The following is a 14,248-nucleotide window of genomic DNA, read 5'->3' on the forward strand; positions in this document are numbered from 1 at the left end:
AATAACCTGGCAGTGGTTCACCAGGGTTAGCCGCCGGCAGGTTGCCACCTCTATATGTACCTGCATGGCGGCAGGCACCAGTGATCGCATCTCCCATTGGCCACATATCCTGACCAATGGGAGCGGTCGGGAGAGGCGGGGACCAGGACACCACTTCCCACAGCTCTCATTGGTCAGGATTAGTGATCCACGGCTAACGGGAGCTGTGGTCATCGGTACCTGTGGCTGTGCAGGTAAATATCACGGTGGGGGCACAGTGGGAGCTTCCCCTAGTGGACCGGATCCATCCCATGAGCTGGTATTTGCCCACCCCTGTGTTTGACTGAGGGACAAGTGGTCCCATTACAGACCAGTGTATCTCACACTGCTATGGGAAGAAACAAATATTGTTTGCCATTGAAAAGCTAGGAATGGCGTCTATCTGATCTTACCAAGCACATCATTTCAGTTACTAACATTTCTCCTTGTTTTCAGTTCAAACATCATCTTCGTGGCCCCTTGAATACAAACTAACCTTTCTGTTCCTTTACAGTGAGAGCTTAGGACTCACTAGCCAAAGGGCAAGGCATTCCGTCTAACTTCCGCAGTTTGAGAAATATGAACGGCTACAGTCATGATGAAACTGCCAGGATGCAATAAGAAGAAAGATGTGATTTTAAGATTCAACGGGATCCGCCAAAGCTAGAAACACTGGTCCTGGCCCAGAGAGGAATTTTAGATCTCCATGAACTCTTTTAAGCTAGGGTTGAAATGAGATGTTTCTTGTTCCTTTGGTTGTATGAAACCATATGGGAAAAGTGTATGTTTTATATTCATTACTTCAAAGCTCAGAGCAGACCAATCTGGTACCCTTTGTTTTAGGAAGGGACAATACAGTAAAAGAAAGACAGGTCTGTAAGTTAGGGAAGTTTGCAAAATAATATTGATTAAACAAACACTGCTGTAACAAAATGGGGGAAGGGCATCTGTGGGAGTAGAAAAGCAGAACCTAAAATGCACCATTTTGTGATGGAAAACAGGCACTGTTTACAGTCATCACACAGGCAAATCTCCCGTAGAAATCCCATTTCCTTACAAGGAAAACCAAATGCCCCTACCCAATCCTCAGAACTGTGTCCAGGAATATAAAGCATGGCTTCTTACAGATCCATTTCATGCATGCAAAAATGGGTGTTGGCATCTCAGATCAATAGCTTTTCATTGGCACAGGGTATTTGGGATGCATTTGCTGGTAGACACCCATGTACTGCTTATCAGAATCATTCTGACTGCTTCTGCAAAAATCTCAAATGCTATGCTCTGAAAAAGTCATTTCTCCGAAAGCTGCATGCCACGGATCCTGTTATATTTACACAGGGGAAAACCCCTCATTATTCTCCTCCCTCCCCTGCAAAAAAGGTTTCAGAAGCTATGCTTTAGTGTTTGCGGGGTTGACACATGTTGGGTAGTTGGGGATTTAGGTTTCCTAGAAAGCAGACAGAGCCCCCCCACCCTCCCGTTCAAAAGAACATAGTTTCTCTGTATCTCAGTGCTGTGATGGAAATATACAGCAGAGGGCAAAGCCAGCAAATAGCCTCACATGCAGACATGCATAGCTGCTGCAAAAACCCTTAACCCTTTCAATGGAAGCATGGGAAAGAGAGAGCTCTCTAACTGCTGGCCATAGGAGAGAGTGTGTCATGTACATTGTGGTGTTCGCATGTAGAATTGTCTGTGCAAAACACACACGAGCAACTCACATGTGTGTTTCTAGATGAGACAGCTGCCCTAGAGCTGTACAAGGATTTTCAGTGTGTGGTGCCATTATTTGTGTAAAATGCTGCATTGTCAAAGGAGACTACCCCTCTGTGCTGGTGGGTGGGTGTTTGTACATGGTATCTCTTAGCATCGCCATAGCATTCTGAGGGTGTACGTTAATTAAGCTGCACGTTACACCCTCGGGCAGTATGAATGCCACGCATTGTCCCCACTGGACAGAGTAGAGGACAGTGATGCATAAAGGGAAAGCAGCTTGTGCAGAGTTGGGCTACAACCTGCCTTGCCCTGCGTCCATGCCCTAATGACAAGGCCGCACACTGCTTTCCCTGAGTTGGGTGCTTCTGCAGCAAAAGCAGGAGGAAGTAGGTTTCATTTTATTTTTCTGATGCTAGCTCCTGCAGACCATTACCAGGGGCTGAGTACTGTGCAGAGATGTACTGATGCTAACAACTTTAATGGTAGTACCACGGTATTTTCTTCTCCCTGCCTGTGGTGCTTTGCTCCGCACAGCAGTGTCCCTTATAGCCATTTTATCCCCCAATAGCTTAGTTTGCTCATTGAATGGGTTAATGTGGTACATGCGTAAGTGCCAGCACACCCTAGAGACAGCCCTTGATGGCGCATTGCCCCATGCCTGTTACCTCCGCCTCCAGCTGGTACGATACCTGGGGTTGGAGTGGCTTCGGAGTTCAGCGGCCAGATATAGGGAGGAGAATACGAGGACAGCATAGAAGAGAGGAGAAGAGAAAACAAAGGAACACATAAAACCACAGCACACTTGTGAGACTAGGGGATCAGTCATTCACACTGTCACCAAAGGCTTTGAGAGAGAGAGAGAAAATTCATTAGCCGCACACACCCCAACAGTTGTCTGTTATTGATAGCTATTTGCATAGGCCAAAGAGAAGGAAGATTCCCGAGAACTGTCAAATGAAACATCACTCCCAGGCGTCATCTACAGTACGAGTTTTCTCAGCCACAAATATGCTAATGAGGGACTCATTTGCATGAGCTGCGATCTCATTTGCATATTTTTTGCCGATCTGTTTTTGCGCTAGGGGTTTTTGCGTAAAAACAAGCAGTGTGGACATTTTCTTTTTGCGCAAAACCCCCTTTTCCTGCAAGATCGGTATACCTCCTTTTTTGGGGCATAAGGATCTTGCGGAAAAAGGGGATTTTGCGCAAAAAGAAAACGTCCACACTGCTTGTTTTTGCACATAAGCCCCCAGTGCAAAAACGGATTGGCAGAAAATATGCAAATGAGATAGAGACTCATGCAAATGAGACCCTCATTAGCATATTTTTTCAGCGAAAACTCGTAGAGTAGACATAGCCCCAGTGAAACACACCCCACCTCCTGAGCGAACGGATACTAATGATCAGGCTCTGCCCTGATGCGTGCCTTTGATTAAGGAAAGCATTTAAGCGGGTGCTTACATTTCATTCAACTAAGGACAAAATCTCACCTTGCATGGTTAGCTTTCTGTAAAGTCCAACCTCAGGCTCATATTACTTATGTAAGGTGAATCTGACCCAAGCTGCTGTAATCTGAACCTTCTCCCATTGAGTTCCAAGTTCTTTTTAGGGGGTTGATAGCAAATATGTAAAAATTCAAACTGTAGTCATTTAAAGCTGATAAACAACACTGTGCATATGTTCACGAATCGAATCCTGCCTAACTTAGCCGTGTGTTGAGACCTACCAGCTCTCATGTTCAAGAGCCAAATCCTGCTCACTTTTCTCATGCGGCTTAGAATACCAGATCTCATCCTTGCTGTTTGTTTTCACTAAAAGATTCACTCTTAGTGAGTGTCATTGGCCAGGAAAGGGAAACTTGCTTTGAACACAAGCTCTGTTCAGGCTGACATTCACAGGGCCTGTATTTACAGGGATTTCTGAGACAATTATTTCTCATTCCAAGTACGAGGAAGGAAATACAAGGAATCTCCACTAGCACTGTGAGATAGCTGTGGGCAAATGCTGTAGATCTGTTAGGAAGCTGGAGCAAAAGCCAGCAGGGAGCTATTTAAAGAACTGATAGGGACGCAGGATGCAATAGGATACTACCTATAAGAAATGTTAAGTTACTTTCACCACTGAAACAAAAAACAGGACTATGCAGCACTTTAAAGACTAACAAGATGGTTTATTGGGTGATGAGCTTTTGTGGGCCAGACCCACTTCCTCAGATCAAATTGTGGAAGAAAATTGGCACAACCATATATACCAAAGGGATATAATCAAAAAAAGCAAACACATAAAATTGACATATCCCTTTGTTATATTTGGTCATGCCAATTTTCTTCCACAAATTGATCTGAGGAAGTGGGTCTGGCCCACGAAAGCTCATCACCTAATAAACCATCTTGTTAGTCTTTAAAGTGCTGCATAGTCCTGTCTTTTGTTTCAGCAAGACCAGACTAACACGGCTACATTTCTATTACTATTTCACTACTGAGTATGACTATCTATAACCCAGCAAAGTGAATAACAAGCATATGTAGAACAAACAAATCTACAGGATAGTATCCATATCCAGTACCTGTCTTCTTAGCAGTGCATTCACTGAAGCGCCTGCTTCAGAAATACATAGTGTCTGGCAGGGACCACCACTGAAATTCAATCTTTGCTAATATTACAATGCTGTGTAACAGTTCTGGAGCTGGTCTGCTTAAAGGCCCGTAGGAAGTATTTCATTTTTACTGTATTTTCAATCGGTTACTTTTCCCACCCACCACAATTAAGGAGGAGAAAGGCAAGCAAACACCCATTAAATAAAATCGGAAGTCTAACTGAATTGTATGTCTGTTAGCAAATGCTATAGAATAGAAAGCGCCGGCTTTGTCTGTCTTCCATCCCTAAGGGCTCCTGAACTTTCACTCGGTTGGATGGATGTCTCACAAAGAGCATTTTATCCTATTATGAATCCGTGAGTTGTAGCTTTTTCCTTCTGTGGGTCGTCTATTGATTAGAGGGGTGATGGGAAAGTGGCAGCAGGCCCCCCCCCTCCTCCAGCCTGTCTCTGTGGTGGCTCTTGGGGTTCTGCTGACTGGTGGATGCATTTGTTTTATAACTCCCCTTGTGACAATAAAAACAGTTTAAGATTGCCAGGAAATATGCAGGCTCTGTTGCGTGATGCTTAACACAGGGGAGCTGCAAAGGTTGGTGCTGGGATGTGAACATTCCAAAGACTTAAAAACACAATTAGGCTACATCTAGACTGGCAAGATTTAGCACAAATACTCTAAACGCAAGAGTTTTTGCGTTAGAGTATTTGAGTAAGAGAGCGTCTACACTGGCATGTGCCTTTGCGCAAAAGATTTGCTTTTGCGCAAAAGCATCCGTGCCAGTGTAGACGCTCTCTTGCGCAAGAAAGCTCTGATGGTCATTTTAGCCATCGGGATTTCTTGCGCAAGAAATTGATGTTACCTGTCTACACTGGCCTCTTGCGCAAGAACACTTGCGCAAGAGGACTTATCCCTGAGCGGGAGCATCAGAATATTTGAACAAGAAGCAGAGTATACAGTAGAATGTCAGTATTCTTGCACAAATACTCATGGCCAGTGTAGACAGGCGGCAAGATTTTGTGCAAAAGTGGCCACTTTTGCGCTAAATCTTGCCAATGTAGACACAGCCTTAGGGTTTTGTATTTACAAAGTGCTTTATCCGGATAAGATTGGGGCCTAACCTAATTTGGCTCACCACAATAAATGAAATCCCTGTTGGATGAGAGACATTGATAAGTGGTTGTCAAGCAGCAATTCTGGTGGAAAAAATGTATGCAGTACATCTCGATGTAAGTGTGTGTGCGCTCTGGCATGTAATAGGTAGCAGGTAACTAACGAAAGGAAGTATTTCTTTACACAATGCACAGTCAACCTGTGGAACTCCTTGCCAGAGGATGTGGTGAAGGACAGGACTTTAATAGGGTTCAAAAAAGAACTAGATAAATTCATGGAGGTTAGGTCCATCAATGGCTATTAGCCAGACGGGCAGGGATGATGTCCCTAGCCTCTATTTGTTAGAAGCTGGGAATGGGTGACAGGGGTGTATCACTTGATGGTCACTTGTTCTGTTCATTCCCTCTGGGGTATCTGGCGTTTGTCACTGTTGGCAGACAGGCTACTGGACTAGATGGACCTTTGGTCTGACCCAGTATGGCCGCTCTTATGTTCTTAATCACCAGAAATTTTTCCTCAGCGGTACCCATTGGGTCTGGCAACCTCTGGTGCAGTACACTCAGGATGCTGGTATAAAGGGCCCAGTTGACCCCATACCCTCTCAGTCCCTTCTTTCTGGCGGACTCTGACAAAAGGGTCGGAGGGAGGGGTCTTGGAAAGGACAGGTGCAGCACATCTTGATGAACAACAGTTACAGAAAAGTTAGTAATTTTTGCTTCTTCAGGTGATTTCATGTGTCCATTCCAGTGCAAGTGACTCCCAAGAAGTTTAAAAACCAACAAATTGTCTGGTAGCACTTTAAAGACTAACAAAACATGGAGATGGGATCATGAGCTTTCGTGGGCACAGCCCACTTCTTCAGATGCCCAAAGTGTTGGATGTCCAGAACTAAAATAAATAGGAGAGGAGGGGAGAGAAGGAAAAGAGTGTGTGTGTGGGGGGAAACATGAAGAGCTGTATACATGTAGTAGTTGTATACATGGTGGGCTTGGAGTCCACAGACAGGCTGACTGCAACTGGCATCATGTTTGGCTGTTGAGCGATGGTGTCATGAGTAGAAAAGGCATGTACTGACAACCAAGTCGCTGCTCTGCAGGCATCCAGGACAGGGAATGGGACCAGGAACACCATTGATGCTTGTACCTGGTGCTATGGCCAGTCAGGATAGCAGGTGGTGGTACACCTGCCTGCTCGTCACATGTGCCAATGCATGACATGATCCAGGATGAGGTCCTCTGAGTCAAGATGGGGAGACCTTTCATCCCATCAGCAACCACTGTGAAGAGCTGGGTGGATCTATGGACGGTCTGGTCGTCTCTGTGTAGAGTACTAGGGCACACCTGAGGTCCAGAGGGTGGAAACTGTATTCCTCCCTGTTTGTGTGTGGCTTTAGTAGAAAACTGCCAGGAAGACTGGCTGATTAGTGCAAAACCACCTCTGGGAAGAAGGCAGGATGCAGCTGCACTTATCCTTAAAGAAGATCGCATATATGAGGCTTCTGACCTAAGGGTACAGATGTCCAAGACCATTCTGACTGAAATACTAGTTACTGGAAAGGCCACCTTCCGGGGATGATAGGACAGGTGGCACAGTTTGCGTGGTTCATACTGGAGGCAGGCTTAGGTCCCTCGGAGGAATGAGCACTTGTTTTTGTGGGCATAATCTCTCTAGGCCCTTGAGAAAACAAATGGAGATCTCACATGAGAAAGTAGGATGGTTATCCAATGGGGAGGGGAAGAATCCTGAAACAGCTGTGAGGTGTGCCTTAATCGATGAAATCACTAATCCCTATTGTTCCGGGTGTACCAAGTACTCAAGAATGGCCTGTAGCGATCACTGCATGGCTGAGAGGCTGTGTTGAGATGTCCAAATGGAGAACCACTTCCATTTGGAGAGGTTATGTAGCCCTGGGAAGGGACTTCCTGTGGCTTCAGAGGACATGGCAGATCTGCTCCAAACAGGCTGACTCTGCGGCAATTAGTCATGTAGCTTCCATGATGGAAGGCACTGTCGTTCAGGTGGAGCAATCAACTGTGGTCTTGGAAGATCAGGTCTGGGAGTAGGAGCAGCAGCACTGGAATCACTAAAGAAAGGCCTAGCAGTGTGGTGAACCAGTGCTGTTGGGGTCTGGCTGAGGTTATGAGAGTGGGCCATGTGATTTAGGTTTAAAACAAACAGAAGGAAGTTTTTCTTCACTCAGCGCATATTCAATCTGTGGAACTCCTTGCCAGAGGATGTGGTGAAGACTAGGACTTTAACAGGGTTCAAAAAAGAGCTAGATAAATTCATGGAGGTTAGGTCCATCAATGGCTATTATCCAGGATGGGTAGGAATGGTGTCCCCAGCCTCTGTTTCTCCGGAGGTGGGTGACAGGGGAGGGTTCACGTGAGGATTCCCTGTTGTGATCCCTCCCTCTGGGGCATCTAGTATTGGCCACTGTCAGCAGACAGGATACTGGGCTGGATGGATCATTGGTCTGACCCAGTATGACCGTTCTTATGATTGTTAGCAGAATATTATGCTAGAAGGCAGGTCACTGAAAGACAGAGTCTTGTAACAGCAAACATAGGGTCTGAATCCCAGTGGAAAAAGCGTGCAATAGCACGGGAGGAGGGGAGGACAGATGAGAGCTCTGCTGGGTTACAGAGAAGCACCAACAAAATGAAGTAAGCTAGTAACTATTTACACTCCTGCATACAGCATGAAGAAAGCTGGAGAAAAAAATGAAGACAGCTGAGGAAAGCTTACTGCAGCAAAGAGAGCTGTTCTTGTGACTGTTACGGGTCATCAGAAGGAACGGAAAGGGCCAAGAGTCGGTCTGGCCCTTTCGACCTTCAGTAGGGGGTGCCCAAGTTGACAAGTCCCCACTGAGGGAGCAATTCCCACTTTGTGCTTGGGAAGGGGAGAGCACACACACCTATGTTCAAATGGACATGTGCAATCATTCAAAGAACTGCACCTTGTCTTTATAGGTTGGCGATAGCTCAGTCTGAGAGTGTCAACCCACTGTGTTTCTCTGTCCATGGAATCCTACCCTGAGTTATAGATGAGTGAGCTATTCTATTTAGGGTCTGGGCACCCTACAAGTAAGAGAGAGTTGCCCATGTTCTTAGCTACTGGCACAGTCTCAGAAATGCACTTTGACACTGCAAGGAAGATACAAAGCTGTTTCCGAGGAATTCCGAGCCCTGGCCAAACACTGTTACATTGCTCCCTCTGGTGGCTATCTGACGTATCTGTGCTCTTCCAGGAAAGCGAGAGCGCACAGTAGAAGCATCTCTGCAGATTGGTGGCACACTACTTTTGGGGGATGGATTAACTGCACCCCAAATTTAAACCCTGTCAGCTTGGATTCTAACCACTAGGCAGCAGTACTGTCTCCTTCTGATTGTCGTCCTAGTTACACCGATAAACTAGACCGCCTGCCATTGGCTGGCTTGATGTTTTCATCTTTGCTGGTCTCTCCTAGGACAAAAATGCCAGAATACTGTGTGGTGTTGCTTTTATAAATATCATAGAATCCTAGAGCTGGAAGAGACCTCAGGAGGTCATCAAGTCCAGCCCCCTGGCCAAGGCAGGACCAATCCCAACTAAGTCAACCCAGCCAGGGCTTTGTCAAGCTGAGACTTAAAAACCTCTAGGGATGGAGATTCCACCACCTCCCGAGGTAACCCATTCCAGTACTTCACCACCCTCCTAGGGAAATAGTTTTTCCTAATATCCAACCTAGACCTCCCTCCCCTGGTATAGACTCCACCCCTACTGACTAAACACATAGTGATCCCCAAAACACATCCATTAACTTGGGTCTTTTCCTCACTCCCTTCATTTCTCTTGCCAGATGGTATGCAAAGCCCTGACCTCTCCTTCCTGCCTGCTAGTTAGTAGCTGTGGACCAACGTTCCCAGTCTCCCCTAACAACTCATCAGGTTGGGCAATGAAATCCAGCAGAGATGCTGTTGCTTGTTAAACTGTAGAGATGCCCTAGCATCCTGCCCCCTTGAAATGGATAGATCGCCAGCTATGTTTTTATCTCCCACTGATGAATCCCAGCCTGATGGCTGTGGCCCTTTGTCTTCCAAGTCTAACATCAACACAACTGTATTCTTCACAGAGATTTTTCAGTGTACTGGAATCCGCACCGATCGTGTCTGTGGTGAACTCTTTGTGGAGCTACAGTAAGAGGGTCTTTGAAATGTAGGGCTGGAAGCGACCTCAAGAGGTGGTGTAGTCTGGCCTCCCACCCTGAGGCAGGGCCAAGCAGAACATCCCCGATGGGTATTTTGTCTCACCTGATCTTTAAAATTCCAGTGCCAAGGATTCCAAAACTTCCCTAGGTAACCTTTTCCAGTGTTTAATTATCCTTGTAGTTACAAAGTTTTCTTAATATCTAATCTAAATCATCTTTATGATGGCAAAGGTCTACTAGAGAGTCTGACTCTGAAAATCCTCATAGAGGATATATCTAACTAGTACTATACAGCATGTGAAGGGGCTGGCAGAACCAGGAAGGGGACACATATGGAAACTAACTCCTGTGCACACAGCAAGCATTTCTCTCCAGTAATAAAAGAGAGAAACCCTCATGCTTCAGGGCTTAACACAACCGCTAACTACCTGGGGCCAGGAAGAAACTTCCCATAAGGGTAGACTATTATTTAATTACTGTCCTCTCTGAGGGTTCTTGTACTTTCCTCTCAAGCATCAGGTGCTGGCCATTATTTGAGGCAAGATCCTGGGCTAGATAGACCATTATTCTGAGGCACTCTGGCAGTTCCTACCTTTCTAAATTTGAAAATTACAGTTGCCTATCTAACTCATATGGCCCTCATTAATATTGTAGCTGAGCAATTCACAATCACAAATGAATTTTATCTGCACCACATCCCTTACAGAGGGGTAACTGAGGCACAGAATAGATTGTCAACTGTACGAAGAACTAATGGGTAGGAACTTCCTTGCCTAGGGACCACTGACTCTACTTCTGTCACAGTGAGAGGGTTACCCTTGTTCCCCCAATAAAACCACCTAGTCTATGGGATTTTTTCAGTGTAATCCTGTAGTTTCAGAACCCGGGCATAATGCTCCTTGTGTCTTAACTCCACCGGGAGTACGCACCCCTCCTCCAAAGCCACAGCAATGCTGTCCTCCACCTACCTTCATTTAGTGGGGCCGGCGACTCTTCCATGATGGATTCTCCATCTCCCACCTGTGTCCTAGCACGCAGGAAGAATCTATAGCGCGAGATAGGGTCTGTCCTCTGGAGCGTAAACCTTGTTTGGTTGGGGGAGAAGTTCTCTACCAGCGTTCTGCCCGTTTTGGATCCATTAACTGGGGAGAGAGGCAAGCTGTGTAGGCTTCAGCTTTGTTTCAGACACACGCCCTGTTACACGTTTCCTCGCCTCACACTCTGGGACACCGGTTGAAATCAGCTGATGGTCCAATATGCTTTGGGATTGACTACGCTCAAGAGACAGCACAACCCATCCGAGAGAGCAAGCACGGCCCGCTGCCTGCTGAAGGGGATGTGCGTTGAGGAATGGTACAGCTGAACTGTACTGGGTGCCAGAGATGAGATCCACATCCACGCAGAGGACTGATATGAGTCCTGCTTTTGCTCTCCTAATACAATTTGCAATGGGCACGGCCCCTTCCTTTGGCCCTTTTCACAGCAGTGAATTCCACCCTGTTTGGGGCAGTTTCACTCTTCCTGCAATAGTTTTCTAAGGGAGGGAAGGGGTGGGAAGAGGGAACTATCGCCTCCTCCTTACTGTATTTCCCATTTATTAGTGCATTCTTGGGTTAAGCCTTATTTCCCCCTGCCCCCTATGGCCAAGTCCTGAGAGATGCTGAGCACCTGCGGCCCCGAGCGGCTTACACTGAAAAGTTGCAGGCGCTCAGCATTGCAGCAGGATTGGTCCCCATCCAAAACAGCAACTGTTTTACCTTGTCAGGGAAGTCTCTAATTAATGGGCCACTGTGGTGCCGTCACAGCTGGGAAAATACCTTGTAGCACCTGGGAGGAGATGCTCTTTCTGGGTTTGGCGCTGAATAACCTTCTCACCGAAGCGAACACTGGATGAGTTAGAAATCACTGACCAGCTGAGAAAAACAAACAGGTGTGGCACGTACAGGCTTGGTATCTAAGGTTGTATCCCGTGAGAATTCCATTAGGATGTTCAGGGTGGTCCCACTCCAAAGTGATGGTTTCCAGGTTAGGCTGTCGGATTCTGAAATACCTGGGGGCGCTGGGTACTTGGGAGAAGGATGGGACCAGGAGGGAGAAGGAAAGAAAAGACAACATCCCTTACAACAAGGTACACAGTGCAGGCGGGCTGACATCATAAAGATATACACACACAAAGGTCAGGTGCTGATGGGAACAAAAATGGCCCTAAAAACCATGCACCAGCAGAGCGGGTTGCATAAGCACAGTGAGATGGAGCTAACCTCAGAGCAATTGTGCATGTGAATCCAACACTGGAGGCAACAGAAGCAGGTCTATTCATTTAGTAACTGTGTGGCATGTACTGCAATCTGATCTCATGGGAACAATACCAGGGCAGTGTCCGTCTCACCGACATTACATTCAGAATGGTCAACCAGCCTGGCCCCCTGCTTGTCGCAGACCACAGCCCCTCAATTCCCCCTCCCCACCATGGAGCCACAACCTATTGCTGAATTACTGAGTATAAAGACTTCAAGCAACAGTGAATCCACCATTTACACTAGCTGAAACCTGAAAGGGGCTTAGGCCCCGTGCAGAGAATCCTTGACCCCAAATAAGATGATCAGTTAGGTCCTGAGAATGTGGACAAGACCTGCCAGCCAGGCACCTGCCCAAGAATTCTCTGTAGTTAGCTCTCAGTCCTCCCCGTCTAAGGGCCATCACTGGCTGTTGGAGGGATTTGTTCTTGGGGAGCTAGATTGCCTATATCATTACAGTTTGCAATAGGGGCATGTATACACTAGGAAGCTATTCTGAAATAACTAAAATTGATGTACTAACTCCCAAAATAACAAAATTGAAATAGCATGTCCACGCTACAGGGAAATTGCATATCCACACTCCCGCTATTTCAAAATTAGCATTATTCCCTGAGGAAAGCATGAGTACAGATTTTTAAATAAGCGGCTTGGTCATGTGGAGGCTCCGCTTATTAATTCAACCTAAAGGGAGTTATTTTGAAATAAAGCCCTCGCGTAGACCAGGGCTAGGAGATTTCCTACGGCTCATGTGGCAGATGCTTGAATTTTTGGAGATGAAGTGTTAGCGTTTGTGGCCCAATTTCATCCTTTGTATGTGTAGTTTGTCTACTTAGATATATTTGTGGGTATCTCTGCACTGGCCCTAGAGGCACCCTGAAGGCTGTTTGCTGTTATACACAGAGACTGTGTCTACATTGCATGCTTCTTGTGCAAGAACAGCCATTCTTGCACAAAAACTTGCCGGCTGTCTACCCTGCACGCATGTTCTTGCACAAGTAAATTTACAGTTTAGCGTAGGAAAACAGGGCTTCTTCCAGAAGAGTTCAAGTATCAGAGGGGTAGCCGTGTTAGTCTGAATCTGCAAAAGCGACGAGGAGTCCTGTGGCACCTTATAGACTAACTGAAGTGTAGGAGCATAAGCTTTCGTGGGCAAAGACCCACTTCGTCAGATGCATGTACATGCATCTGACGAAGTGGGTCTTTGCCCACGAAAGCTTATGCTCCTACACTTCAGTTAGTCTATAAGGTGCCACAGGACTCCTCGTCGCTTTTCCAGAAGAGTTATTTCTCTCCCCATGAGGAATGAGTCCTCTTGCGCAAGAGCTCTTCCACAAGAGGGCAGTGTAGACAGGCAACATGAATTTCTTGCGCAAGAAGCCCCTATGGTTAAAATGGCCATCAGAGCTTTCTTGCGCAAGAGAGCATCCACCCTGCCATGGACGCTCTTGCGCAAAAGCACATGGCAGTGTGGACGTGTTCTTGTGGAATATTTTTTGCACAAGTCCTCTTCTGCAAAACAGTTCTTGCGCACGAAGCCTGCAGTGTAGATGTAGCCAGAGGCCGGTCAAGTCTCTTCCTTTGCAAAGAAAAACTGTAAGGGCTGTTCCGTGTATAACAATCAGTAATGTCCTGCGCCTGCTCCCTATATAATGTACTGAGATGCAGAACGGGCCTGGTTTACTCGTGTTATAATACAACGAAGCCACATGGAGCCAGGCGCTTGGCTGGTGTAATTCACCTTTTGGCAGGAATGCTCGATGTGGAGGAGACAATAGAAGGGGGGAGGATTGCACAGATTACCCTGGGATATTTTGCAGTTTTACCTAATCCTCTTCCAAGCCTGTCAAGCCCTTGCGGGGATGTGTGTGTGGCTCCCAGCAGTCAGCAGACACAGTGATGCTTGGCCACTGGGGACTAAAACCTGCCTGGTGTGGGTAGGCTTGGAGCTCCAGGAAGGGTTTTTCCACCTTTAGTGCATCTCCAGTGGCAGCAGGACAGTACTGAAAATCAGGAGGGGCAGAAGCACCCTAAAGTATGCGTGGGGGAAGGGAAGGCACGAGCACCTGACCATGACTCTGCCCTCTGCACTGCCCCTTCCCGAGACCCCCCGTATTGCTCCAAGCCCCCACTCTTGTGTTTCTCCTTCTCCCTAAGCCCCTGCCCTTGCATTACGCCCTCCTCTGCTTGCTCGTCTCTGCCCTCTCCCCTCACTTGGCCTGACAGCCAGTAAAAAAGAGGGAGGGCGCCACTTTTCAAAGTGATGGGGCCCTAGTCCCCCTTGTTCCCGCACTATTGCCTAGCGTTTCTGAGAGCTAGGAAGT

At 46.8% G+C, this 14,248-nt stretch overlaps 1 protein-coding gene across 24 annotated transcripts in view; it reads right to left on the minus strand.

Moving 5' to 3' along the window:
• The window catches only part of NFASC (neurofascin), a 209,342-nt gene that overhangs the window by 39,150 nt on the left and 155,944 nt on the right, over positions 1–14,248 (minus strand). For 16 of the 24 annotated variants that reach the window (XM_089773610.1, XM_089773609.1, XM_089773606.1 and 13 more), the window contains 3 exons: positions 11,571–11,693; positions 10,596–10,769; positions 2,424–2,438 (listed from right to left, as the gene is read on the minus strand). The exons of 2 other annotated variants lie outside the window; for them this stretch is intronic. In XM_089773610.1, the coding sequence (XP_089629736.1) occupies positions 2,424–2,438; positions 10,596–10,769; positions 11,571–11,693 (312 nt within the window). The remainder of the gene's footprint in view (positions 1–2,423; positions 2,439–10,595; positions 10,770–11,570; positions 11,694–14,248) is intronic. 6 more of the 24 variants (XM_089773620.1, XM_089773617.1, XM_089773616.1 and 3 more) reach the window with 1 other exon arrangement.

The sequence above is a fragment of the Pelodiscus sinensis genome, chromosome 27 (genome assembly GCF_052426305.1).
Source record: "Pelodiscus sinensis isolate ZL-2025 chromosome 27, ASM5242630v1, whole genome shotgun sequence".
NCBI lineage: Eukaryota > Metazoa > Chordata > Testudines > Trionychidae > Pelodiscus > Pelodiscus sinensis.